The sequence below is a fragment of the Podarcis bocagei genome (genome assembly GCF_964188305.1).
Source record: "Podarcis bocagei genome assembly, chromosome: 3".
Taxonomy (NCBI): domain Eukaryota; kingdom Metazoa; phylum Chordata; class Lepidosauria; order Squamata; family Lacertidae; genus Podarcis; species Podarcis bocagei.
Window position 1 is genome coordinate 53,380,214 of NC_138127.1, and position 26,891 is coordinate 53,407,104.

The 26,891-nt window shown below is 41.4% G+C and overlaps 1 protein-coding gene across 1 annotated transcript in view; it reads left to right on the forward strand.

Annotated features, from left to right (window-relative positions):
* LOC308583359 (VIP peptides-like) overlaps nt 1-26,891 on the forward strand; it is a 42,031-nt gene that overhangs the window by 12,103 nt on the left and 3,037 nt on the right. The window contains exons 2-6 of the mRNA XM_081187239.1: nt 18,206-18,575; nt 20,229-20,349; nt 24,573-24,713; nt 24,998-25,102; nt 26,300-26,437. Coding sequence (XP_081043365.1) covers nt 20,243-20,349; nt 24,573-24,713; nt 24,998-25,102; nt 26,300-26,437 — 491 coding nt within the window. The 5' untranslated portion in view covers nt 18,206-18,575; nt 20,229-20,242. The remainder of the gene's footprint in view (nt 1-18,205; nt 18,576-20,228; nt 20,350-24,572; nt 24,714-24,997; nt 25,103-26,299; nt 26,438-26,891) is intronic.

The window sequence follows — 26,891 nt, forward strand, 5'->3', positions numbered from 1 at the left end:
CCCATTCTGTCTCCCATGGAGGTAACTTTCATAACAGGTGTAAACATGAGTAGATTCTCCCCTCCTATGAGACAAGATTGACTCAGGGAAGCCATGTTCCTGTGGATTTACGCAAAGCTCGAGCTATGTGAATCAGGGATCTTGGCAAGGTTAGTGAAAAGAGCTGATATTTTGGAAATGTGGTGACATTTAGGGCTGATCCTGCACTTGTTTACTCCAACTGAGTTCAGCGTTGGGCTTCCGTCAAAGTAAGTGTGCCTAGATTGTCAACTTTAGAATCAAGCAGTTTTGTTTGTAGCCATTTGTGAGTTTTATTTGAATTTTAGTGTTTTGCTTATTTTAAATGAGAACTGACCAGCTCTTGGGGGGTTTTATGCATTGATACCTGGCCACTGTTCTGAAATAACTGATGAATGAGTTTGAAGTATAGCTTATTAGCTCCCCAAACTTTCCTATGTAAAGTTTGATGTTGACTATTCTCCAGATATTCTCTGCCTACTGAAAGCTTGCTAGCTAAGTAAATTCTTCTTTACCATGAAGAGCTGAAAGTCACTGAGAGCATATTCAAAATGCAATAAGAAGCTAATCCATGAAATAAAAGCTAATCAGAAATAAAAGGTAATAAAACAAGAAACAAGGAACAAGAAATAATTTGAGTTTGGTAAAGCAATCATAAGCAAATTATCTGTGGTAGGCAACAGAAAACATACCTTGGCATAGGTTCTTAACCAGCTCAGCATAGTGAGCCCCACATTCCTTGATACGCTCATCATCAGGAAAGCCATCAGAAAGAGAAAGGATTAGTAGGAGAGGAAGAATAATGGTCCAGAGCGCCATGGCAAATTTGACCTGTAGGAAAGGAGAGAGAAGTCAGATGTGAGTAAAATAAGATTGAGCCTTGATTTCAATTCTTCTGAATCTCATATGCCTTAAGGATAGTCTGTCTGTCATTTGGCTTTGACCATGGAAGGCAAATCTTCATATCTATAAGCAAGGCATTTTTAACTCAAAGACAGTGACATGCTCAAGGTCATCTGGTGAGCTTGCCTGTGAGTGAGATTTGCACTATGGCTTCCCATGTTCAGATCCGGTCCTCAGTGCACTACTTTATCAATGATCAGTTGACAGCTCATGTGTCTGATCTGGTCTGCCAAGCTTTCTTCTGTGAATCCCCAGCCAGACCCTCAACCTAATTTGGCAGAAATGGCCTAAAATGGTAGAGCACACCTGCACAACCAGAGTGATTTTCATCCCCACCGTGCAGGTGGGTTGGGCAGGAAGGTCTTGGCCTTTTTGCCAAATCTCAGCACCACAATGGAGACAGAGATCACCCCTCCCCTTTCTCATCAGTTGATTGACCTGATGACTTGGGAGAGGTGTTGTTTATCAGCTACACCACAGAATCTGATACACAAGATGAAATCAGACTTCTATCTGAGACGGCATGAAGAGAAGGATTCCAAACTGCCCCAAGAAAAGTGATCTGGAAATGTAACCACACTGTCTCCCGTCCATATTTAAAACCCAAGGTTGAGTGCAAATGGCACAGATTGGCTTAAAGCCACGCGTCCTTGGCACCATCCTGGCCAGTATTTTTGCAGGTCTAGTTCACTAATGGCCTGGTCCGATGTTATCTGGGAGCCACAGGAGGAACTGCAAGAATGCTTCCTCCAGTTTTAATGGGGCAATAGCAGGAACATTCACTCTGGGAGCCACAGGAGGAACTGCAAGACAACTTCCTCCAGTTTTAATGGGGCAATAGCAGGAACATTCATTCCTGCTAGGGCACGTTGTTCTAAAGGCTTCTGGTCCACGGGGTCACAAAGAGTCGGACACGAATAAACGACTAAACAACAAAGTATACATAAACATACTTGCCTGACATGATTGTTCATTGTGCTGGGGTAAGAATGTCCCCCACCATTGCCTCTCTGTCACCACTGTTCCTGTCATCAATGCATTGTGGTGGGATGGCCTGATGAGGGGAGTCTGTCCTGCATGCATAGGCTCCCCTGTAAATTAGCACCTTGAGGAATCAGACTTAAGCTTGAATCCAGTACTTCTGTCCAGAAATGCACCATTATTTTTTTTAAAGGTAAAGGTAAAGGTACCCCTGCCCGTACGGGCCAGTCTTGCCAGACTCTAGGGTTGTGCGCTCATCTCACTCTATAGGCCGGGAGCCAGCGCTGTCCGCAGACACTTCCGGGTCACGTGGCCAGCGTGACAAGCTGCATCTGGCGAGCCAGCGCAGCACACGGAACGCCGTTTACCTTCCCGCTGGTAAGCGGTCCCTATTTATCTACTTGCACCCGGGGGTGCTTTCAAACTGCTAGGTTGGCAGGCGCTGGGACCGAATGACGGGAGCTCACCCGCTGCGGGGATTCGAACCGCCGACCATGTGATCAGCAAGTCCTAGGCGCTGAGGTTTTACCCACAGCGCCACCCGCGCCCCTCATTATTTTTTTTACAACTCCATAAAACATGCATTAAATCTGCCTTAATTATATTTTAGCTCCAAGACAATGCATAGAATCATAGAACTGTAGAGCTGCATGTTTTGGACAATTTTTTTACTAATGCTGTGTAGAATTAAGTACCATTTTAATATTGTCTTTCAGGTTCACACTAATAAGCATTTTTGGAATGTTTTCTAATGCCCATGTCCATTCTACTTCGATGATTGTTAACCCAATATTTGCTAAATCCCATTCCCATTTCCTTTTATATGAAGGGTGAAGAGATTCTTTTGTATATATTGAGAGTGTTATTACTTTGCTTTTATCATTTCACTTGAATGTTGATTCCTGGTGTTAAAACAGCACCCTTGCAAGGTTTCTTCAGTAAGGGCCAAGCAGAATCCATATCCTCTGATGCCTGTTTGCACTTTTCACATTTCCCTGTTTCCTAAACAGAAGCCTGGTGACCTATCTCATAATGATCATTTGCATTCTGTGAAAGAAGATGAATGATTCCAGCCGTATCTGTTGGAATGTTGACCTTTCATTGGTAAAGACTTTCAACCCTGCTGTTCAGACACAGACAACTGCTCCTACTTCATGAAATCAAATTTTTAAAGTTCGCAAGCAAATCACCACATGTTTTGAGTCATCTCAGTATCTGTTTTTAAGTGTAAAACGAAAACTGTATTTACTGGAAATGTCTGCTCAGACTTGTAATGACACATGCCAGATCCCTGGCCTATAGATTACTTTATGAGATTAGAAGATGCTAGTGATGCAAATCAGTTTCTAGAGAAATGAAAGAAACAGGAATGGGAAACGTATCTCTGGCATAGCATGTCCAAAGGAAACAAAATTAATACAGCTAATGCATCTCATACAAAAGGCAGCCCCCCCCATCACTGACTTGATAACACCATTTTTAACCAATGGCTGATAACTGAACTGCTATCAAATTTTGGACTGCAAGCCCTGATATGACTAAAAATTTTGTAAGCTTGCAACTAAAGTGTCAACTGGTTGCTGATTAAGGATCTTGCCTTTTCGGTGGTGGTAGGTTGATTCTTCCATTGTTATTTGCAAAAATCTGAAACCTATTTGAAAAAAGGGAACCAACTCAACCACTTTTTTTCTTTCAAAAATGGATGACTTAGGGTCAATTTGTACATTGCTTTTATGAAGTGTGTAAATGTGGGTGCAAACATGATTATACAAGGAATAATTCCAACTAATATTTCATCCAGTCCTGCTTAGTAATGGCAGAAAGTGAGTTGAGGCAGTGTCTGACAAACAATATTTGTGATTATTCCAAAGTTTTGAAGGGAAACTCATACCACCATGTGCATGGCACATGCACACACAGAGTTTTTAAACAGGGCCGTCGAACAGTTAGTAAATATAGTTAAAGTTCAATTGGTTGAAAGCATTGTAGGACTAGCTGGGATTCCGAAGCAAAATGACTATGTAAAATGCCATTTGGTTCAAGAGCAAATGAACTGTCCTTAAATGCATGCAGTAATGTATTTATGTGACATTAAAAGGAACCCCGAACAGAGAATACTTTGACAACTATAGTCCTTTACATTGTTTCCACATGCCTTGAAAAAGTATCATTTCTAGAAAAGAATTGATCTGAAAAATTTATTGGTTTGCTTTATTTGAATAGCTCTCAGACAATCGTTTGCTAATATGGAGCCACTATTTTTCCTTTCCGTAACCCCATGCTGCATACCACCCAGAGACACAAGCAGCTATTTTACAAATCATTCAGGTTTCCATGCAAAATCTAGTAAATCCATGCTATATGAAACAGCAGCCAGAAAACATCAAGGCCCTTGTGTAACATCAGCCTGTCCTCCATTCTAATTCTGCTCATGGCTAAATATTATTGTGCCTTTGAGTATATTGCTGCTGGCCACCCCAATCTCTGCCAAGAGATGTCCGAAATTCCAGGAGTCTTGGCACTTAACCAGGATTTGTATTCCTTTGGAACAGAATAGCTATATATAATGCAATGGATTAAGTCATAGCTGATATCTCTGTCTTGAAATGCTACTGCAAGAAGTGAAGCTACAGAGAACCAGGCAGAGGGCCTTCTCAATAGTGGCACCCACCCTATGGAATGCCCTTCCCTTCAGATGTCAAGGAAATAAACAACTGTCTGACTTCTAGAAGCCATCTGAAAGCAACACTGTTTAGAGAAGTTTTTAATGTTTGTTGTTGTTGCTTTTTTATTATTGTTATTGGTGTTCTGTTGGGGGCCGCCCAGATTATTATTATTATTACTTAGTATGCTGTTAAAAGTTCTAATGTCTTACTAGGGTGACTGCTTAAGAGTTGCCATGTGTCCCCTAAAAAAGATGTGCAAAACCTCTGCAAATTTAGAATTACTGTAACTTACATAGAAATACAGGACATCTGACCACAGTGAGGTAGGATGTGACTTACCAAACTGAAGTGGATTGGCTTGGTGGCCTGTGTGTCACTACTCAAGTGTGCTGTCCAGATATTACCTGTTGATGAACAAATTCAATGCCTCTGCTGTACCCTCATTTTTTGGTCTTTAAACTGGACTTTTAATGGAGAGTAGAGTCCTTCAAATAGAGGACTATCAAGTAGAAGAAATGACCCTCCCGCCTCTTACTTTCCATGATGCTGTAATAAATAAGGAATGTTCATAAGGCAAGTCACTTCTTGAATGACATGCAGTTACCATCCTCCCATTCCTTTGTTTATGCAGATGTCAAGAACCTTTGGCCTGCCAGATGTTGCTGAGCTACAACTGCCACCATCCAAGGTCACTGGTCCATAGCTGTCAACTTTTCCCTTTTCTTGCGAGGAATCCTATTCAGAATAAGGGAATTTCCCTTAAAAAGGGGAAATGTTGACAGCTATGCACTGGTCATGGTTGCTGGGGCTGATGGGAGTTTTTGTTCAGCGTTGTCTGGCAGGCCAAAGGTTCCCTACACCAGTGTTCTTGTTTCAGAGCTCAGGTGAAAGCCTTACTCCATTGGTTTTCTTACTTCTGCTTCATTGACTTCAATAAACCAGAACATTCTCATTTGATACGGTGATTATCATTCAGTAGCATGACACATCATTTATTGCAAGATGGTTAAGGAAGAAGAAGGTCACTACAGGGAAATCTTGAACCGTACATTAACTCCAGGAAATACCTGAAGCCAGTGAGTAAAGCATAGTTCATGGATGTCCTGTATGCTGAATTGTGCTGCCCTCAACAGTGCTCTTATAGCTCCATCTCTGGATGGACTGGGACATAGTTCTGGGAAAACGAGGCATGTATCAAAAAGTTCACAAACAGAAGGAGTGCTTTGGGTAAATACAGTGGAGCAAGCAACATAAGCCTTCCCAGCTCACTTGCTATTGTTTCTTTCTTTTATGCTGTTTTGTGTGTGACATCTCAGGTATTAGAGAAATTTTCCCTGACAGGGACTCGGGGGACTTAGAGCAAGAAAGTCTTCACCTGCTCCTGGAAGGATGAGAAAGAGGAAGTCAGTCTAACTTCTACAGGGAAGGAGTTCCAAAGTCTGGGAGCAGCCACCAAAAAGGCCCTTTTTTCCACATCCCTATCAAGCGTCCCTGAGGGTGGTGGGAACAAGAGAAGGGCCTCCTCCAAAGATCTTAAAACCTGGGCAGATTCATATGAGGGAACATGTTCTTTCAGATAGCTTGGACCTAGCAAAAGAACATAAGTAGAGTGGCCAAGCAGATTCCATTGGGAAGGCCACAAGCGGGATATGAGGGCCACAGCTGGAATACTGCTTCCAATTCTAGAGGTAGTATAGTTATCATTTACTAGCAGCAATTGATAACCCTTATCTTCCATAAATTGATTTAGATTCCTTTTAAAATCATGTAGCTTAATGGCCATCACCATATATTGTAGAGGTTTCATCATAATATTTTTTATTAATTTTTCATTAATAACAATATAGACCACATTAATACAATACCAAATCATAATTCAATTTAAAAAGCCAATTGTCAGATTCCAAATTAAACATTTTGGTTGACTTCCCATGTTCTGATTTTAGGAGATTTTTAGGAGATGTTGATTCATTGTTCCCACTCCAATTTGCTTATTTAATCCAAAAAATACAGTTCCGGCATTGATCCTTTATTTTAACAGCCACTGATGTGTTGACTTTTGTTCGTATTTAATTGTTCCATATCCTTTAATTTGCAAGAGGAGTTAATACCTGGTAACTTTCTGTGTGGATTTTTTTTAAAAAAATGTTCAACCTTCCTTTCCGGTTGCAGTCAATCATTTTTGGCATTCCCCCCCCCCCCACTCCAAGGACTCAATTTTACTGCATAGAGACCTTTCACCATCATGCTTTTCTTAAAACCGAAAGTGGTCTGACGTCTGACCATTACTCCAGGTAGACTTCTAGCGTTTTCTTTGAATACTTTCCCATCCGATAACAAGCTGATATCTCGCCAACACCATAATAAATCAAAGTTAGAGTCCTCCATAGGAGGGTATTGCCACAGAACATCCCAAGATTTTCCACACAGTTCCATTCTTTCAATTAATCCATAAGCATTATAAAGTTCTTGTTTATTCCCTCCATTAATAATTGCTATCCATTAATAATTACAATCCATTAGTAACTAACTTTTTTTTCTTCCGTGAAGAGCTGCCAAATCGTAAAACAGCATAGTGAATATATAAAGACAAAACAAAGGGTTCTCTCCACCACATACCGATCCAATTACGACAAAAATCTTTTCCAGATCAAGACCTTGGCACTCAGTGGCTGATTCATTTAGCAGGTTAATTTTTCTCCTTTTTCCAGAACATGCCAGTTTCTTAAGTCCAAATTCTGATATATCTTATAAAACAGAAGAATCTCCACTCATGGTGACCACGTTGGAGAGTTTCCGATGTGTGAGGAGGCTATGCACTCATATTTTTTTTTAATAAAAATTTTATTGGTTTTTCACAGTTTTTATAAACACAAACAATACACAATACAAACAAAAACAAACACACAAACAAACATGTATAATTTCATACCCCTTTTTCTTAAACCTTACTTCGCCAACTTCCCCCATACCTCCCCTTTCTACATCCCAATTTCAAAGATTATTTCAGCAAATCCTCACACTTAATTTTATCAAATTTTCCCTTTGTTCTTTTCTTTTACTTAATCTTTTACAGCTGTAGTCCCCCTTTTTCCTAAAACCACGGCATTTTAACATTCATTAATTTTACAGTATTTATTAAGGTACACTTTGAATTTCTTCCAATCTTCTTCCGCCGTCTCTTTCCCCTGGTCACGGATTCTGCCGGTCATTTCAGCCAGTCCCATATAGTCTATCACCTTCATCTGCCATTCTTCCAGAGTGGGTAGATCTTGAGTCTTCCAATGCTTTGCAATAAGTACTCTTGCTGCTGTAGTGGCGTACATAAAAAAAGTTCTATCTTTCTTTGACACCAATTGGCCGCCAATGCCCAAGAGAAAGGCCTCTGGTTTCTTAGGGAAAGTACATTTAAGTACCTTTTCCATTTCATTATATATCATTTCCCAGAAAGCCTTAATCTTCGGGAACGTCCACCAAAGGTGATAAAAAGTACCTTCAGTTTCTTTACATTTCCAACACTTATTATCAGGCAAATGGTAGATTTTTGCTAGCTTGACTGGGGTCATGTACCACCTATAAATCATTTTCATAATATTTTCCTTTAAGGCATTACATGCCGTAAATTTCAAACTGGTTTGAGGAGGCTATGCACTCAGCGTCCCCTCCCCCCTGCATTCTGTAGGAGTGGAGGCAGGCACCAGACGATCTGTGAGTGAAAGCAGTCGGGGGGGGGGGGGCTTGCAAGGATAATTACTCTCAAATTATCCTTAACTGGCTGCATGCCTGGGGTCTGCTATCGTAGGAACCGTGCTCACCATGGCAGCAAAAACTGGAAGCCCTATTGTGGAGGTTTTAAACCGTATTTTTCCCTCCATAATGTGATGGCCTGGGAATCCGATTCAGAGGGTGAACCGGAGGAATCCCAGCCTGCACAGGAGTCCCCCGCCTCCAGGGCCGGCTGAACTGGGGCAGGGCCTTGATTCTGAGGCGCCTGCACCTGTGCCGGATCCTCAGGAGCAGGCACCAGGTGAATCCACTCTGGCTCCAGAGGTGGTTGAGGACTCAGTGCCTACAGGTGAGTCTCCCCCTGGGCCCACTAACCCTTCAGCCTCTCCTGAACTGCAGAGGCTCAGGGCAGAGAGGCAAAGGGAACTGGTTTCTCCCAGGAGGAGTGCTCGCCTTAAGGCCAGGAGAGGCGGGTCTCCTGGGGGCCAGGACCGCCCCTGGCCTCAGAGAAGATAAAGGCCAGTCAGCCCGGTCCCAGGTTGCGGGAGCAACGTCGTTGTTGAGTACCTGTTCCTGCCCGGACCCAGACCTGACCCTCCAGTGTTCCTGTCCCCGCCCGGCTTCCTGCTCCGGACCTCGCCCCGCTCCTTGTGAACTGTTTCCAGGCTAGTGACCCAGGACCGGACTTTGACTACGCCAACGGTAACCTTCCCCGCGGGACCAGCACACATAAGATGCACTTCCCCCCTCTTAAAATCTAAGGGGAAATGTCTGTGCGTCTTATGGAGCGAATGTGTGGTCCCTGGGGCTGGGAGGGGGGAAGCCGGGCTTCCCCCACTACCAGCCCTGCAAGCTCTGGGAGCAGCTCTGGTGTAGCCCGCGAAGCCTCTGCAGGACAGCGGGGAGCCTTCATCCCACTGCCCTGGGGAGGCTTCGTGCAGCTAACCCTGGCTTTTGTGGGAGGCAGGGGAAGGGACAGAGCGAGGCTCTCTCACTTCCCCCACCTCCAGCAAAAGCCCCCAAGAGCCACACTCCCTTTAAAGAGCTGCACGGAGTGTGTGTGTGGCTCTTGGGGGCTTTTCCCCGAGGAGGGAGAAGGGCAGCCTGTCACTGACTGCAAGCGCCGCAGTCTCATCCTGGTACAAACCTGTCGCTTTTGGTCATTTCACAGGGAACACATCACACACACACACACACACACACACACACACACACACACACACACACAATATTTATATCCTTCAACTCCTAATCCTTCATGTCATAACGTGCATTTAAACATATTTACTAGGATCACAAGAAGAGATATAAATAACTGCTGTCTTTCCTGCTAGAGTCTGGCTATAACATTGATCTGCAGATTGATTTAAATGGCACTCTCAACGTAACAGGTGCAAAAAAGGGGAGATTTGGAAACAACAGCTCTACAGGATGGGTGGAAGCTTGACGCAAATTCAACAACTCATATATCACTGATGTAAGACCTTTCAAGGTTAGCGACTTTGGCATGGCTCACTCAAGTCTGGGCAGACAAATACATTTCAAGCCCAGGAAAAGAATAGCAAGAATCAGAAAACTATAGTATCAGAGGATAACCCTCTGATAATCTTTTCTCAACCAGTGTCCCAAAGTTAGATATGGTACCTTAAAAGTAAACCCCATGGTTTTATTTACATTTCATTGCTGATTGGTGTTTTACTGGGCACTCAGCCAAGGGGGTCGCCAGCAGGCGTGAGGCCCTGACAAGGTCCTTGAGTCCTCCTTCCTCCTTCCCAAAGCCTAGTTAGCACTTTGCCAGCTTTGAGAGGGCTCTAGGACCCTGGGAGGGCTCTAGGAACCTGCCAGAGCCTCGCACTGTGCCTTCCTTAACCGCCTTTAGGAAGGCAGCACGAGGGCTGTGGGGAGGCATCATTTTTTGGCCTTGCGCAGGGCACTGTATTACCCAAGTTCACCACTGTTTTACTTAAACATGACATGAGATTTGCGCAGAGCACTGTATTACCCAAGTCCACCACTGTTTAACCTAAACATGACATGAGATTCTCCACCTTGAGCCTTGCTTGACTTTGGTAGGAGCCTGATACTGGCCTCATCTCAGGAAATACTTCATACCTTGGAAAAGTCAACATATGCAATTCAAGTTGCTGTTGTTGTTGTTTAGTCATTTAGTCGTGTACGACTCTTCGTGACCCCATGGACCAGAGCATGCCAGGCACTTCTGTCTTCCACTGCCTCCCGCAGTTTGGTCAAACTCATGCTGGTAGCTTCAAGCACACTATCCAACCATCTTGTCCTCTGTCTCCCACTTCTCCTTGTGCCCTCCATCTTTCCCAACACCAGGGTCTTTTCCAGGGAGTCTTCTCTTCTCATGAGGTGGCCAAAGTATGGGAGCCTCAGCTTCACAATCTGCCCTTCCAGTGAGCACTCAGGACAGATTTCCTTAAGAATGGATAGTGTTTGATCTTTTCGCAGTCCATGGGACTCTCAAGAGTCTCCTCCAATACCATAATTCAAAAGCATCAATTTTTCGGCGATCAGCCTTCTTTATGGTCCAGCTCTCACTTCCATACTTCCATACATCACTACCATACATCACATCAAGTTGCTAGCAAAGTCTATTCAAACTCCTGAATGGATGCCTTCAAGCTAATGATGCTACAGGAGGCAGGCAAAGAGACGGCCACTTCAGTTAACCGCTCACTGTCCCAAGTCATTCACCCTTTTGTTAAGCAGAACACACACAGAGTGAGAAACTAATGGGATGACCACGTTTTAGCCATTTCTCACTAGGATGGTCAAGGTGAGAAAGGGGTAGGCCACTGTTCATTTTAAATCCCCTCCCTTTCCTGCTAGAAAGAATGTTATTTTTAAAACCCCAGATTCCCAGTAGGCAGTTGGCTCTGCTGACAGGCAGCTATCTCTTCCAGCCCCAACAGGACAGAACTTACACAGTGCTCCCCAAGACTCAGCACACTTCCACTTCACTTTAAGAACAGGTATACTTTCCTTCCTCCCCCTTTCTACTTCTAGCTAGGGTTTATGGCAAAATTGTCATGTCTACATTCCTGTAGGGAATCCATCACTCTTCAGATGTTGCAGGAGTTGCTGCCTGCTTAAACTGCAGTTTTTGCAATTTAAATAGTCACTTTTATTTCATGTAATCATAGAATCATAAAGCTGTAATGTTGGAAGAGACCCTGAGGATCATTCTAGTCCAATCCCCTGCAATACAGCTGTCCCATATGGGGATCAAACCTGCAACCTTGGTGTTATGAGCACCGTGCTCTAACCAACTGAGCTATCCAGGCTCAAACAAGCTTTCTTTATTCCTCTGTGTGTGAGCTTCTTGGGGACATAGGGTTAAAAGTAAAACACATACTCATAAACAAGTGTGCATTATAACTTCAGCAGAAGATCCTAAACCTCTCAGCAGTGTGTATATACACATACATGAGTGCCGGTTGTGCACATGTGAATCCAGGTACACTCTTGTAAGAAGACCATGGGCTGTAAATCAAGGGTTAGTTTCAGGAATCAGTGTTTCCTTCCTTTTTATTTCTTCATATAAAGCTGTTACACTACACTTCTATTCACTCTCCCACTCCATTCTATTCTGTGAATAACCCTGTGAAGTTTTTTGGTTTGAGAATGAGGGACTGAGCCAAGGTCACATACTGTAGTCAGCTTTATGACTGAGTGGGTTTTCCTGTTGCATGTACAGTGAGGCAGACTATTAGTGCTTCTAGATAGGGGTTTATTTAATATTGCAGGTGAGTATTCGGATACCTCAAACAGGTTAAAAATAAAAATCTTAAATACGCATTAGATTTTCCTGTGAAGGATAAATGCAGATTAAATGGGGAAGTGGGAATATAAAGTGCTGGCATTTTGATGCAGACAACACCATGTGGATTATAAAAAAAACAAACTTGCATGAATGAGCAGCAAGCATCTCAGCACAGGGTTTGCAAGCACGCTATATTTAATTCAAAACATGTTTCCTTCATAAACTGTGGTCTGGTGGGCTTATGAAAGGATCTGTTTTGTGTTGGTGTTGATGTTAGTAGGGCAAGGCAAAAAATTGTTTCAGATAAGGGGAAGGAGTAGTCAGCTGATAAATATCACCTTGTGATAAGTAAGATTTCACAGGGGAACAGGAACATAGCATCTTGCCAGAGATTTGAGAAAATGGATCAAGAGTCTTTCGCATTTAAACTAGAAATGTTTTAATGGCCATCAACCCTAATAAAAAGTGTTATGAGAAGCCAAAATTAGATTAGGAAGTTATTTCTTTTCACCGCAAGGTGGTGCTCTCATGCCATGTTGAACCACCATGTTCTCAAGCCAGAATACTCGGTTTTGTGGTTGCTATAGTAGGCCTGTGACTTTTCTCAAAATAGAGAATTGAATTGTATGGTGTCTACATAAAGCAGAACATGTGACTATCACTTTTAAATATATGTTCCCTGAGCCACCTCCAAATAGCCAGTGCTATTCAGATTGATGCTCTCTTACAACCTTTCCTTCTCTGTGCTGTTTCATGTCTTCTTTCCCAGTGAGCAGGAAGTGCAGATTTACTAAGAAGAATCTAGTTACTTTTTCCTTATATTTATTCTAAAACAACAAACAAACAAATTCCAGCCCATTCCAGACACTTGGAAGTTTCTCACTAAAATGAATGGGAGGTACCTGGAGAGCTAAGCTGAACTTTCATACTGATGTACACGATGTTTAGATGTTTGCCACCACTCAACAGAAAGAGTCTTTTAATCTACCAGTGGATGTCATTAAACCATAATGCTAGATCAGTAGCCCTCTTCTCATTCAAAGCAGTGTGCACCAACCAGAGGATCAGATACCCCCCAAAATCAGCTGCTGGGCACACAGAATCATACAAGAGTTGATCCTTCCATGCCCTTCTAGGCCACTGTGGGAAACAGCATGCCGGATTGGATGTTTTGAGCCAGCAGGCCTCATCTCATGTTCTCACAAGAACTGCAGAAGAGCACTGCTTTGCTCTTACACTGTTTCCATTCACTTCAGTAGGTGGCAGAACTTTGAAGCTGCAAAAGGTGCAGAATTCAGTGGCCAAATGGCTGACGGGGACAAGATGGGTCTGAACACCTAACAGGACACCTGACGTCACTGCATTGGCTACCAGTTAGTTTCCAGGCCCAGTTCGAAGTGCTGGTTTTGACCGGCAAAGCCTTTTGTGGCTCAGGACCTCAATACTTCAAGGCCTGATTCTCCGCCCCACACACACCGTGTCCAGGAAAAAATGGGACAGCCCATTTTTTCTCACAAGATCACGATGGCCATTGTCAGTGCTGCAATCTCATGCACTCTTGCCCCACACACTTGCCCCCCCCAAGCGTTTTTTCCAGGGTCGCAATATTGTGTGGTGCCTCAAAATGCACCCCCCAAAAAGAGCTCTTGGGAGGGTGAGATTGTGGCATGGGTCATGTGACTTGGGAGTGCATCCCAGAAGACACACACTTCGGTTTTTTATCTGAAAAAGTTGGATGAAATGACAAGAGCCAACCTGGACCCTGAATTCTTCATCCAAGGCCCTGTGTGTCCCCCACTGAGGGAGGTGCAGAGGGAGGAGACACAAGTATGGACCTTCTCGGTGGTGGCTCCTCATTTATGGAATGCTCTCCCCAGGGAGGCTTACCTGGAACCATCACCATCTATTTTTAGATAACAGGCAAAAACATTCTTATTCACCCAAACTTTATTTGTGTGCTTATTTTTAATGGGGTTGGGTTGGTTCTGCTCTTTTATATATATTAATGGTGCATTTTAGATTGTTTTTATGCTTGTTTTTAATATTCATTTTTGTAAGTTCCTTTGAGTTCAGCTTTCTAAAAAAAAAGAGAGACTAGTGTTTATAATAAATAATAGAACTTTGCTATGGACTAAGTACTTTGTTTGAGTCCTCCTATTTCAGCACCCTTTCCTATCCTCCTGCTCACTTTCTATATCCTACTTGTAAAGTTAAATATTAGGAAACTTAATGAAGAACAGGGTGACCACAAGAAACCGATGGCCTGTCCTGCCATCCCATGGCATGACTGTTTGTTTCCCAGCCAGTTACAGAGGAAGAAGGGGAACAAACTTCCTGGAATCAGTCCTTTCCAGGAACTCTGGTTTAAGTCACCCTGCTGTCATCCCAGAAAACAAATCCAGACAATTTCTTTTTGGGTTTAATTCATTTAATTTTTATGTAAGTGAATTAGAAAATGTGATTAAGGATTACTGAATATTCACCATCAGGTTTGCCTAAACTCGCAAATACATGAAACAGGGGAGAGATGGGAAGTTTATTAGAAGGAAGAGGAAATGGTAATATCTTCCACATTTATTGGGTTTGGGGGCTATGAGTCTTATGTGATTTACTTTTGAGCAAGTCATCTTAAATTTCAGTGGCATTTGCTCATGAGCAGATGGGTTATGATTTGGAAATCTCTGGATAAAGATCAGGATAAATTAGCTTGGTTTAAGAGTGAGAAGAAACAGCTCCATTCAGTGGAAATTAAACATTGTTTCTATTAATGCTCAAATGTTCCATGGAACCAATGGAACTTTAATTTTGGCTAGATCATGCCTAGTACATAATCCACAACTGACCAAGTGATGGTTGTTTGCTGCAATCTTTCCACTTTCCTGCCCTTTGGATGGGTGTTACATAAGAAACATTAAAAGAAAAATCCCTGCGGACAAACTCTTTGGATTATCCAACCCTTGGCACAGCCTTAAACCGACAAAACAGCTAAGAGAGCCTCATTTGAATGTCTTCTACCTCCTCCCACATTTGATCCTTCCATTGTATACCATCTAGCCTGATTAAAATTACTGGGAAGTTTAACATGCAGATAGTGATATTTTGGTTGGCCCAATAAAGTTATTGCCCTAATATGAACTTTGGATTATTTCTTACAGGTCAACATGGCTATCTTTACTTTTTGAAACTTTATGCTATTTATATACCTCTCATTATCCCCACTGAGCCTCGGATTCAGAGCAGGAGTGGGAGACTTTGGAGGACAAGGACTCAGATGGAGAGCTGAGACAATGCAGCCTAGCCCATTTGGCTAACATCCCCTCTAGATGCACCTAATCTTGGACTCTTGAGCCTTGGTTGTTTCCTTGGACTGGAATTATAGTTGCTACTCCTCTGCCTTGTTAAAGCACCTAGTCTGGTATTTGCTCTTCTCTAGCCGCTTGGTCTGTGCTATTAGACTGCTATAATGAAAGTTTGTAAAAACCTTTTTAAAGGCACATGTCTGCAGCTGTTTAAAAATGTCTGGATTGCCAAGGCACACAAAGTGCTCTGGAAGTCTGTGCTTAGACTTCGTCCCACCATTGAACCTTGCCTTGCCGGAGCCCTCCAATGCACCCCGCCTCTCTAATTGGGATTAGTACAAATCTTTGTACAAAATATTCTTTGTAGAAGAAACCTATGTAGCCACATCCTTTGCAGAAGAAACCTGTTGCCTGTGCTTAATGCATAAATCATGTGTAAGCCTACAAAATGTGGTGGGAATATAAAGGCAGAGAATGCAGCAGGAGTGGTCAATGCAGTGGTTTGGGGTTCCAGAGGCATCCACCTGACAGTGGCATCGCTGCCGCTTACCAAGACTGTGGGGGAGGTGGACCTGGCAAGGCTGGGGCTGCATGGGTGCTCCTGCGCCTTCAGAGCCCCAGCCTTGCTGCTTATGAATTGCAAACTTCAATCCCCTGCCCCACTGCACTGACGGCTCCTGGAATGTAAATATCAGATTTGGCCCTTGAATACTTTTTCTGCATATCTCCTAATACTGCATTTTCAAGTGACGTAAGATCTGTGCGTCACAGCTTAATAAACACTTCAACCTAAAATTGGGTTATTGTTTTAATTTTATATACTGTGATCTTTTTATGTGGGCCTCCTTGAGACTTCCGGGTATAGGGAGGTATATAAATTCAAGAAGAAGAAGAAGAAGAAGAAGAAGAAGAAGAAGAAGAAGAAGAAGAAGAAGAAGCCAGATGTTATTGGACTCCAACTCCCATTATCTTAAGCAGTCAAGAAAGATGGATTTTAGGCACTACAGGATGAAAACCATTCCCTCTGATCCCATAGTCATGATCCTTAAACTGTTGTTTATCATCACCTATTTACTAATTTCCCATTTCAAGACCACCCATCAACTGAGGTCCTCTGGATGGTTTACCAAACGTGATAAAATATGCAAATACAATGCATAAAACTCAGAGCCTGGCGTAAACCTCTTCCAAAAACAACATATAAAGTGGCCAGCATAAAATGAACATATTGATATGAAATTATATACATAATATTATAAAATGAAAATATATTAATGCAAAGCTAATATGTTATTGGGGTGACCGTGGCTACTGAATGGTTGGGAAAAAGCACTTTGTACTTGGTCAGAGACCTGTGATGCCTGGCCAGCTTGCATACTGAGAGAAATAAAATTAAAACAACAGTTCCACCAAAGTAATGAAAGCAAACCTGGGGGGTGAGTATACACCTCTCTTCTAAAATTTGTTATTACAGAAACTGTTTCTTTCGCTGTGCAAATGGTGATCAACTTGGAAGGCATAAACCTAGCTGTGGGAAATGTTAAAAATGTATGGGTGGGGGCCATAGGTGCCAACTCCCTGGGACCCTGGGTGCCTGAGCACCCACAAATTCCCCATGAAGGGGCTGGGCATCCACAAAGTTTGATGCCAGGGCCATGCATGCTGCATGGCACACACAGCCCCAGGCACTCACAGTAGTGGGGCCAAGTTGGCACTCCTGGTGAGGATAAACCTCTAGGACAGATAGCCTGTTCTCTACATGCATGCTGGGAAATTGTCCTGCTGAACAGATATCTTTCAATTATGCTTATATTTCATATGTTACAAGCCACAGCCTTTGGAAGAGGATCTGAGGTGTGGCTCTGTTGAGCCCTCAGTCAGATGAAGTAACATTTTTTGAGTCCAAGGCTGGGAATTTCATTGAAACTTAATAGGTCTATCTGGGGGGAATTTTTCACTTTACGAGTCGTTTCTCTTTTTCAGCACCAAGAATTGGCCTCATGTTCTATGTGTCTTTCCCTTTACAATAAATAATGTTTAACCAGCTAATTCTGGGGAATCAGTGATACAAACAAACTAGAGAGTTAAATGTCAGCCATTATTTGGTTTAGTTTATGGGTACAAGTTTTGACTAATGCTTTATTAGCTGGGATTGCTGGAATGGGCAAACACGTTGGGTAAAATGAGAGAGAGAGCAGCAAGTACAGTAGTCCTGTCTTTGAAAAGAAAGGGTATTGAAAAGAAAGGATATCTGTCAGAGTGAAGAAATACGAATATATGAAAAGTAAAATATTTAAAAGGAACATCCTAGGTATTATCTGCTCCAGTGTAAAAATGTAGGAAATTCCACTAAGCAAAGCATTTAGGTTTGCTCTCTGTGTAATATGAAAATAACTTTTAGTATAGCCTGATGTTAAAATCAAACATACACAGTACTCAAACTTAGTTGTTCTTTGATCTGAGAATTTAGAAGTCAAAGACATAGTCGTATGTCTTGAAATTGATATCAGGATCTTCTGATATTTCTTGCTCATCTTTCAAAGACGTGTCAGGGAGCTCTGGCTTGGCAATTTCCCTGAAATTAAAAGAATTGGGGAGAGAAGAGACCCACTATGGGTAACTATGACTTAATGCTCTGGGTTTCTGTTTTATAAGTCCCATCTTCCTGAAAGAAGGATTTGTGTCTTAAAAGCTGCATTCTTTGCCCAGTCCAGTGTTACTCATGTTAAGTCATTCATCAATATAGCAATAAATCAATTTAAACAGAGAGGAGGCGGGGGGGGGGGCTTCCCATGAATTAAATATGAACTTCCTTTGTCTCACAGCATCCTGGACAAAACAATCACAGACATTTCCATTCATCCCCTTGGGAGTGTGACGTCTCCAACGTAACGTGATTGCTCTTTTTGAAGCGGAAAAGTGGTCCTGTGTATATAAACCCTATAAGATGAGGCTGCTTGAAAGGCTGCACAGAGTGCACTGAAGGGGGAGAGAGGCATTCGCCCAGGAAGGAGAGCTGCTGAAACTTCAGACCGGCAGTTAGAGGGAGCAGAAACGGACAGGCACTTTCCTTGGCACATTCCTGCTCAGCACCTGAGGAAGAAACTTGTGGATCAGCCAAGGAGCTGCCGAGGGACTTCAGCACTTCGGAGAGCTCCTAGTGTCACCTGCCTTTGAGGTTCTTCTTCTTGATTTGTAAGTAAAAGTTTTAGGAGTTTCCCTTTGTGGTGCTGGAAGATTTCAGTTCAGAGAAACACCAGACTAATGTTTGTTTGTGGCAAAAGAAATGCGGCAAAAAAGTTTCTATGCACAGACTGGAAGCAAATCTGGTCGAGAGATAATTCTTCTTTTGATGCCTTTACTGATTAATCTCCCAGATAACTGAAGTTGTTTCCTTTGGCCTCAGGAAAAATAATCAGTATTTCAGATCCGCTCCTGCTTTTGATCTTACTTCCGGCTGTTATGCTTATGGGAGTCCCTGCTCACTACTCTTTTTCTATTTTATTATCATAATTTTGTTTCTCTGCCTGCTTCTTCTTCTCCCTTATCCAGATTTCTAGAGTGTGAATTGTGTTGCACATGACCTTTCCTCTGAAATTGTCCACTTCAATTTCACATGGATTTTATTCTTAGCAACATTCTTGGTATCTGATGAAGGGAATGCAGCTCCCCCTTCCACACTGGGGGGTGGGGGGTGGGTTTGTGTGCAGTTGCTACTGTAAAACAATGAAAAGAGATGCCTTTGCATGAGAATGAATGAATTATCGTTACAGCCATGTGAAATCCCTTTCCAGCTCATTAGTGCCTTGTCTCTAGTTCCAAAGCCCTTAAAGTGGAAGTTCTGGACCTGTTCCCAGTGAATTTCAACGGTATCGCCGAGTAACTGCTCCTGGGTTGCAAACAGCATTTATTTACTATCTTGATTCAAAGCTGTAAAGAGGAACTGCACTTTTTGTCTTCAGCTGCGGTCCTGCGTACAGTTATCTGGCAGTGACTCTGATTGAGCAAAGTGGGACTTACTTCTGAGTAAACATGCTTGCTCTGTACATTTCATAAAATGTATGATTTTATATGCTGAATTATATACATGGTGCATTTTCAGTTGTTAAAGCAGTAAAATACATTTAGGCTTAATAAGTCAGGTAGCAGAAATATCAAAGTTATATGGTCATATTTTAATACCAGACACAGGAAAATCACTATGAAAATCAAACTGATTTAAATTAACATTTTGACCCCAATATACTATTAACAAGGTGATTTCTTCTGTCAGTCTGTGTACCTATCTCCTTCTCTCTCTGCCGGCTTGCATGTCAACCCTCTGACTTTTTTTAAAGTTAAGCTTCGCCGAAAGCTTCTAGGTAACTTATACTGTGTATCTCACCAAAATAAGCACTTTTAATGCACGAAGAAGTTGATCTGTCAAGGCAGCAAAGAATCATAGAACTGTAGACCTAGATGGTCATCTAGTCCAACCCCCTGCAACGAATGGTTGTTGTGATTCATCTTCTCATTCATACAAGAATCATCCATGCCTTTGCTACCAACTGCACATTACTTATCTCACAAGGAATCTGTCATAAGAAACTTATTTGTCTCTCTCAACCTTCTTGTTCAAGGACAATTCCTTAACACCAGGAATCCAAATGATTTTGCCCAATTAATAATATTTTAAATTAATATAATTTTTTAATATTTTGAAATGTGCCCTACAGTGGTCTTCCTTTGCCTATTCAGAATTACCAATTTCATGTTTATTAGGCCACCCTTTGCCATGTCTTTTTGTTTATGCAAAATTTGGGCATTGACAACAAGAGGTTAACATTTTTTAAAATTATCTTTGTCCAGGCAGGTCCACAGAGATGGAACATGGAAGTGGCCCCCAGCTTCTCCTCTCCTTTGCTCTCCTCTATGTTCTCTGCACTCAAGCACTCGCTTTACCTCCTCTGGGAACATACTCTGCTATGAGGTAAGGGTTGCTCCAGCTAAGCCTACCTAGAGAACAGCATGATTTGCAAATCCAACAGGAGATGCAGATGTCACAAAACTGTAACAAAAAACCCCCCAAACCCTCCAGTTTGAAATGCTCTAATGCTGCCTACCTTACAATGGCCAACCTGAATGTGCTTAGGAAAATTTGCAATATCATTTTACTTGGACTAGCCAAAAGGGAACTGAGCACTTTTTTGAAAACTTAACTTTGGGCATAGCTTGACTGGATATTTCATGTATGCTTTTATGCCTTTTGTTACTGACTCTCACTGCTTCATGTGTAAGAGGCTAGAAATAGCTAAATAGTTCAATACAAATGAACAGGAAGAAATGAGGACATATTTACTTGGCAGTAACTTTGATAGATGTTAGTCCAAAATGTTCATCAAATTATTCAGTTCGGTGCCCTTGAAAAATCATTGAGATTCCTTGTATGCAATGGAAGTGCATCTGCAACTTTGCAATACCTAGCCAAAGAGTGAAAATACAATGGCTCTCTTTACCATTTGCTTTATCTGTTTTACTTCCATGCCATCCTTTTAACCCAGCCTTCTCCAACATAGAGCTCTCCATATGTTCTTGGACTACAGCTCCCATCCTCCCTGACCACTGGCCATGCCAGCTGGGGCTGATGGAGTCTGAAATATCTGGAAAGCCCCAGGTTAGGGAAGGTTGTTTCAGCATTCGTTATTACTGTGTTGAAATTGCTGTTGTAAGCTTGGTGTGTTCTAGGATCCATGCCCAGAGCGGCTGGGGTACAATAAATCATCATCATAATCATCACCATCCTTCTCCTCCTCAAGGGCCTGACTTTTAGCTTCCAAGGGTCCTCTCCTTATGAGAGGATGCAGGTATACACACACACAGCAAGAAGTGGGGACAGAGAAAAACAGTCAGGTGTATTTCAAAGCAATCTGTCCCAGGGATAAAAGATAGCTCTTTGATAAGCATTTGACATAGACGTGGATATTCTTAAAACCCCACATGTTTACTGCCCGGTTACATATTAAAACTCAGAGAAAAATGTTTAGTAAATAAAACCAAGAGGCATGTTGCCTGAACACTATCTACATATTCCAGCCACAACAGGAGAATCTTTAGAAACTAACTAGAAGATTCATCCATTCCATCTTTGTTCAAAAGCACTCAAGAGTCCTATTCATACAGTATACGGTAATAAACTCACCTATAAGTGAGGTGGGATCACACTGGCAGATCCAGCATCCCAACCTACATAATCTCAACTGAATATCTAAAAGTAAAAGAGAGCGCCAAAATAAAACTTTGTTTTATAACAGACAACAAGACCTTGTGTATATCAAGCAAAGTCTGTCCTAAGCCTCCTGACTGCTCTTCTGCCAGGAGACATAAAACCTCTAGCTTTAGTTCAGCTTCCATTACTACAAATGTTTAATATGGACTATTATATGGAAGAAGAATATAAATCCAGATCAACATGTCCACAATTATTGGTTGCATTCATACTCTTAATGGCGGTTATCATGAGCTGCTTGAGTATTAGCACTCAACAGTCTAGGGTCTAGCCTAGTTTAGCGGTCATTAGCAGTGAATGCCAGCCAACTAAATGTCCAGCTTCAGAAGCACATTTATGCTCTAATAGCTTGTTAATAGGCACAGAAGGGGCACGGCAAGATGAAAGGCGTTCTTGTTGAATTGTGCTTTTGAGAACGGCACTCGTCTGTCAGAAACAATTTGGGTCATTCAAAAGAGGATCCAGATATTCTTGTGTTTACCATTAGATCATGATTAGGACTGACAGAATGGAATTCCATACAAAGAGACAGCCAGGTTGAAGTGAAACATAGGTAATATTCGTCAAGTGATTTCCCATCACAACTACCTTGGTATTTAGTCCGTGATAAGAGGAACATATTACTCAGGGGTGAGGAACCTGTTGCTCCCTGGATGGTATTCAACTATCTGGTATTCAACCTCTGCCTATGCTGACCTGGGCTGATAAAATTTTTGAGTTCAATAACTTATGAAAGGCCATCGGTCTCTCATATATGACTTAAAATATTTTTTGCAACCCTGTGCTTGAAACAGACATCATAGAACATAATCGTAAACTCAGATGTCAAATCAACGCAAAACCATCATTACAAAGGACTTTATAGCATGTCTATGTACATTGGAAAATTCATAACTGAAGCAGTTCTAGAATCAAAGGGCTGGAAGAATCTTAAAGTGGGCATCATAGATTATATGTTTGCTATAAGTAGCACTCAGTATTGTCCATGGATCTTACCTCAGAAAGAATTTTATGTTGAAGAATCCTTAGGAGAAAAATGGCTTTTATTAAAGCCTTTTCTGAGAAAAATTGGGAAAACAAGTGCTGGGGGTTACTTCCACCTCTTACCAACCCCCAGGAGCTTCAAGATCCCATTGTGTATTTTAAGTGAGCATTAAATGTCCCCCAACTCATGTTTTTTATTAGCAGAAACATAACTTTCAACATCATATCAGAACTAGGACGCTCTCTTCCTTTAGTCACATCACATATTAGTTTTAGAATTTATGCAGGTTTTTGGGATGGGTGATTGTTGAGAGTGAGGGAGGGTGAATGTGTCCAGGTGGTGGTTGACTGAGGAATTTTGGTGGGGACTGAGTGGAATGGATCTTGATTTATCTGCTTTATATATGGTATTATTTAATTTTGGTGTTTAATTTCCTTTGTAAACTGCTTTATGATCGATTCTGATAAAAAGTGGTATACAAATACTTGAAATGAAAAGATAGAAGCAGGAAGGAATATGGAACTAGTCATCTCAAGCCAGAGATGGTTGTCAGTTTCACAGAAAAAAGTTAGCAGATATTCAAACAACAATCTTTCTGATCTTAGTTTTTTTTAACTTTTTTTTTTTACTTCCTGTATATATCCGATTGGGTCACGTATTCAGTCCTGAACAGTTCAGTGTGATTACCTTGTGGTTAATAGTTGGCATGCTATGAATCACTTTGTCCAACCATTGTTTCAAAACATCTATTACAATTAAATTGTTTTATTGATTTGTCATTTGAGATTATCATTCATTTGAGATTATCTATTGGCTACAGTTGTCAAATCAGCCCTGGGAAGCCAAATGTTTGGCCAATTCAGACACAATTCAGTGATGTTTGAAGGTTCCCCAAACTTGTCAGGTAAATTATCCAAAGAGACTGCTGGCTGGGGGTTTGATTTTATGAATAACAGCATCAGCAAACTGAGGAGGCTTCTCGTTTACATTTGTGTATTCGTACAAGGAAACATTCTTTTACTTACAGAAAGCCTTTGGGGGCTCTGTAAGATCCTTTGAAGAAATGGAGCTTCTTCAATTGTATAAGATTGCTGGAGCTTGATAACAGGGTGGTCAGGTGAAATGGAGGACAGAACTTCGACACTTTTAATAGTGTAGAAGAGGGAAATTTGGCAGGAACAGCTTATTATGCTAGCTACATGTGCTAGAATTCCCTCCTCTACACAACTGTTAATGGTATAGGAATCCTGTCCTCTTTTTTACCTGGTCACCATACTTAAACCATGGCATTTGACTTTTGCATAGTGTTCTAATTTCCCTTGTCCTGCTCCCATCATCATGTTTGAGGTTTATCAATATAACACCACAGGGACTGCCATGTGCACGCATTTATACAATAAGTTAAATTACAGACTGAAGCTGCAATGCTATAAACATGCACCTGGGAGTTGGTCCATTTGTGGTCAATAGGACTTCTCAGCAGACATGAATAGGATTACACTATAAAAATCTCCTTTTCGCACTGAAACTCCCTTAGGTCATTTACTATGGTTGTGATCAACTGAAGTTAACTACTTTGAAGTCCCCTTGATTTGAATGGGAGAGCTTAGTGTACCTAAATCTATCCCATTGGCAAGACCATGTTTTCTGTATTATCTTATCAGCACATAATGAAATCATTCTGCATGTATAACTGTTCATTGTGAAGTCTGTACTGAAATAATTAAAAGAGTAGGGACATCTGCATGATATGGACACAGTTTTAAAATATCTGCAGTTGTGACTAATATTCTTCATTGTCATAATGAATGAGAATAATGATTTCATTTATGAATTGCTTACTATAGGCATCTTATAGTAATAGTCAATCTTAACCTGGGAGGCGATTGTAAGAATTCTCTAGCATCTTCAAACATTGTTTTCTTTTCCTCTTCTTCACTAGATTAGGAAACAGAATGCCATTTGATGGGGCAGGTGAATCTGATCATTCTCAAGGCTCATTAAAATCTGAGGCTGACATTTTGCAAACTACACTACCTGAGAATGACAAGTTCTATTATGATGTGTACAGAGCTATGGATAGGTAAGGCATTTTTAAAAAATAATAATAATCTAATAATCATTGCAAATCTGAATACTGAACTGCTTGTAATTTCACTGAGGCTTTCTGACCATTCCTCTCTCCCTCTTTCATGGCCTTTAAGCTATGTTTGCATTACTAGAATTATGCGTTTGGAACTGTAAGGATCCACATATCTTTAGCTGCAGTAACTATATGGTTGTCTGTACATTAGCTGTAAACATGAAACTATATACAATCTTGAAAATGTAGGTCACAGCTTTTTACTGTAGGACTTTCAATTGCAGGAACACAAGACATGCCGATGGACTCTTCACAAGCGGCTACAGCAAACTTTTGGGTCAAATTTCAGCAAGAAAATATTTGGAATCGCTTATAGGAAAAAGAGTTGGGTTAGTAACTATTCCTCCTGTTTCCCAGACTCAGCTGGTTTCCCCTACATTCCTCTTAAATACCCACATTCCACTATGTTTGAATTCAAACACTGATCATACGATCATCATGTGTTTGTATTTTGTTGGCATCTATCTCGGGAGACAATGGAGGAGTGCAACTTTGGGGGTGAAGCTGAATTGCTGGAGAGTTACAGTGCCTGCTGTGGGTGTAGAGACCGATGTGGGAGAGGCATGTTTTGTTGCATCTGGGGCAGATGAAGTCATCTGGTTGTGCTGCTGCAGGTGCACCATGATGTTTCTTCTCTCTGCACTCCTTCCAGCACTCATTTCTCCTCTGATCACTGCTAGAAGGCCACCCTCAGTGTCTCCACTGTTCTGAAAGTGAAATCTGAAAGCCAAGTTTTTAAAGTTGGATATCCATAATTGGTACAAGCTTATCCATAACTGGTACAAGCAGTGTGGCAAATATGGTGGGAGGGATGTAGTCTTAGCTTTGCTTGCATAAAATCCCTGTTCAGTTTCTGATATCTTCTGTTGAAGAGTCAAAGAATCATAGAGTTGTAGAGTTGGAAGGGATCCCAAGGGTCATCTAGTCCAATGCAGGAATCTCAGCTAAAGCATCCTTGACAGATAGTAAAGAGACTGCTAGCTGGGAGAGCTACTGACAGTAAAAAGTATAAAGGCAACTCCATTTCATATTATGCTGTATTTTATCCACCAAGCATTTGTCACTGCTTGTTTTGCTTGAAATCAATGAGAGACCCATGCTTATTTTGCACTGGTTTCAGTGGGGTTTCCAAGCATGCTTAACAGTGCAGGACAGAACTCAAAAGTACCGTATCTTTTCAATATTTATTACCACAAGATTTGAATTCTTTTCAGAGTAAATTTGGTTTAGTCAACTAACTTTTACTCAGAGTAATCCATTATAATTAATGGCCATGACTAACTTTGGCCCATTGATTTCAGTTGGTCTATTCTGGGCTGGTGGGATTTGTAGTTCAGCAAAGGTTCCCCACACCTGTGTTAAGAACATGGTCAAGAAATGAGGTCATTGTATTAATGTAGTAAAAGAAAAGTGAGAATAGACTTTCCATCAGTTACTTAGCTTTCAAGAAATACAACCTGTGGGTTTTGAAATTCTTGAATTTTGATTGGCTTGTGTATTAATTGCAAGTCTCTTTTATGTTCAAGAAATAACACTCCCCTTGATGAACAGACACCGCCAGTCAAACGCCATTCAGATGCTGTCTTTACTGACAACTACAGTCGCTTTCGAAAGCAGATGGCTGTGAAGAAATATTTGAACTCTGTTTTAACTGGGAAAAGAAGGTAGGAAGAAAGAGTGCACAAAAGACAGGTAGTTTTTTTAGAAGTCTCCAGCAGTGACGAGCTATTAATGCAATCTTCCTTTTAACATATAGAAAAGTGCAAACGACGTTGTATCACAGCGGCTTTCTTCTGAGGACAATTTATAACAAAAATAGCTTGAAAGAACAAAGATTGTGTACAGAAAGAAAGGGCATCATGATCCAGCCATATTTTTCCATGCTTTCTATAGAAGGCATGATTTAACTAAGAATGTGAGAACTAACCCGCTTGTTCTCAAGCAGCAATTACATAATTATTAACTAAAACGTTCAGCATTATGCCTTGAGGTAAACTGATTTCTATAAAAGTGCTATACATTGTTTTGTATAATAAAGCTAGACAGGTTGAATCATTTTAATAAAGGCTAATGATGCAATAAAATGCAACAAAGGAGAAAGTTTCTAAGATGAATTCC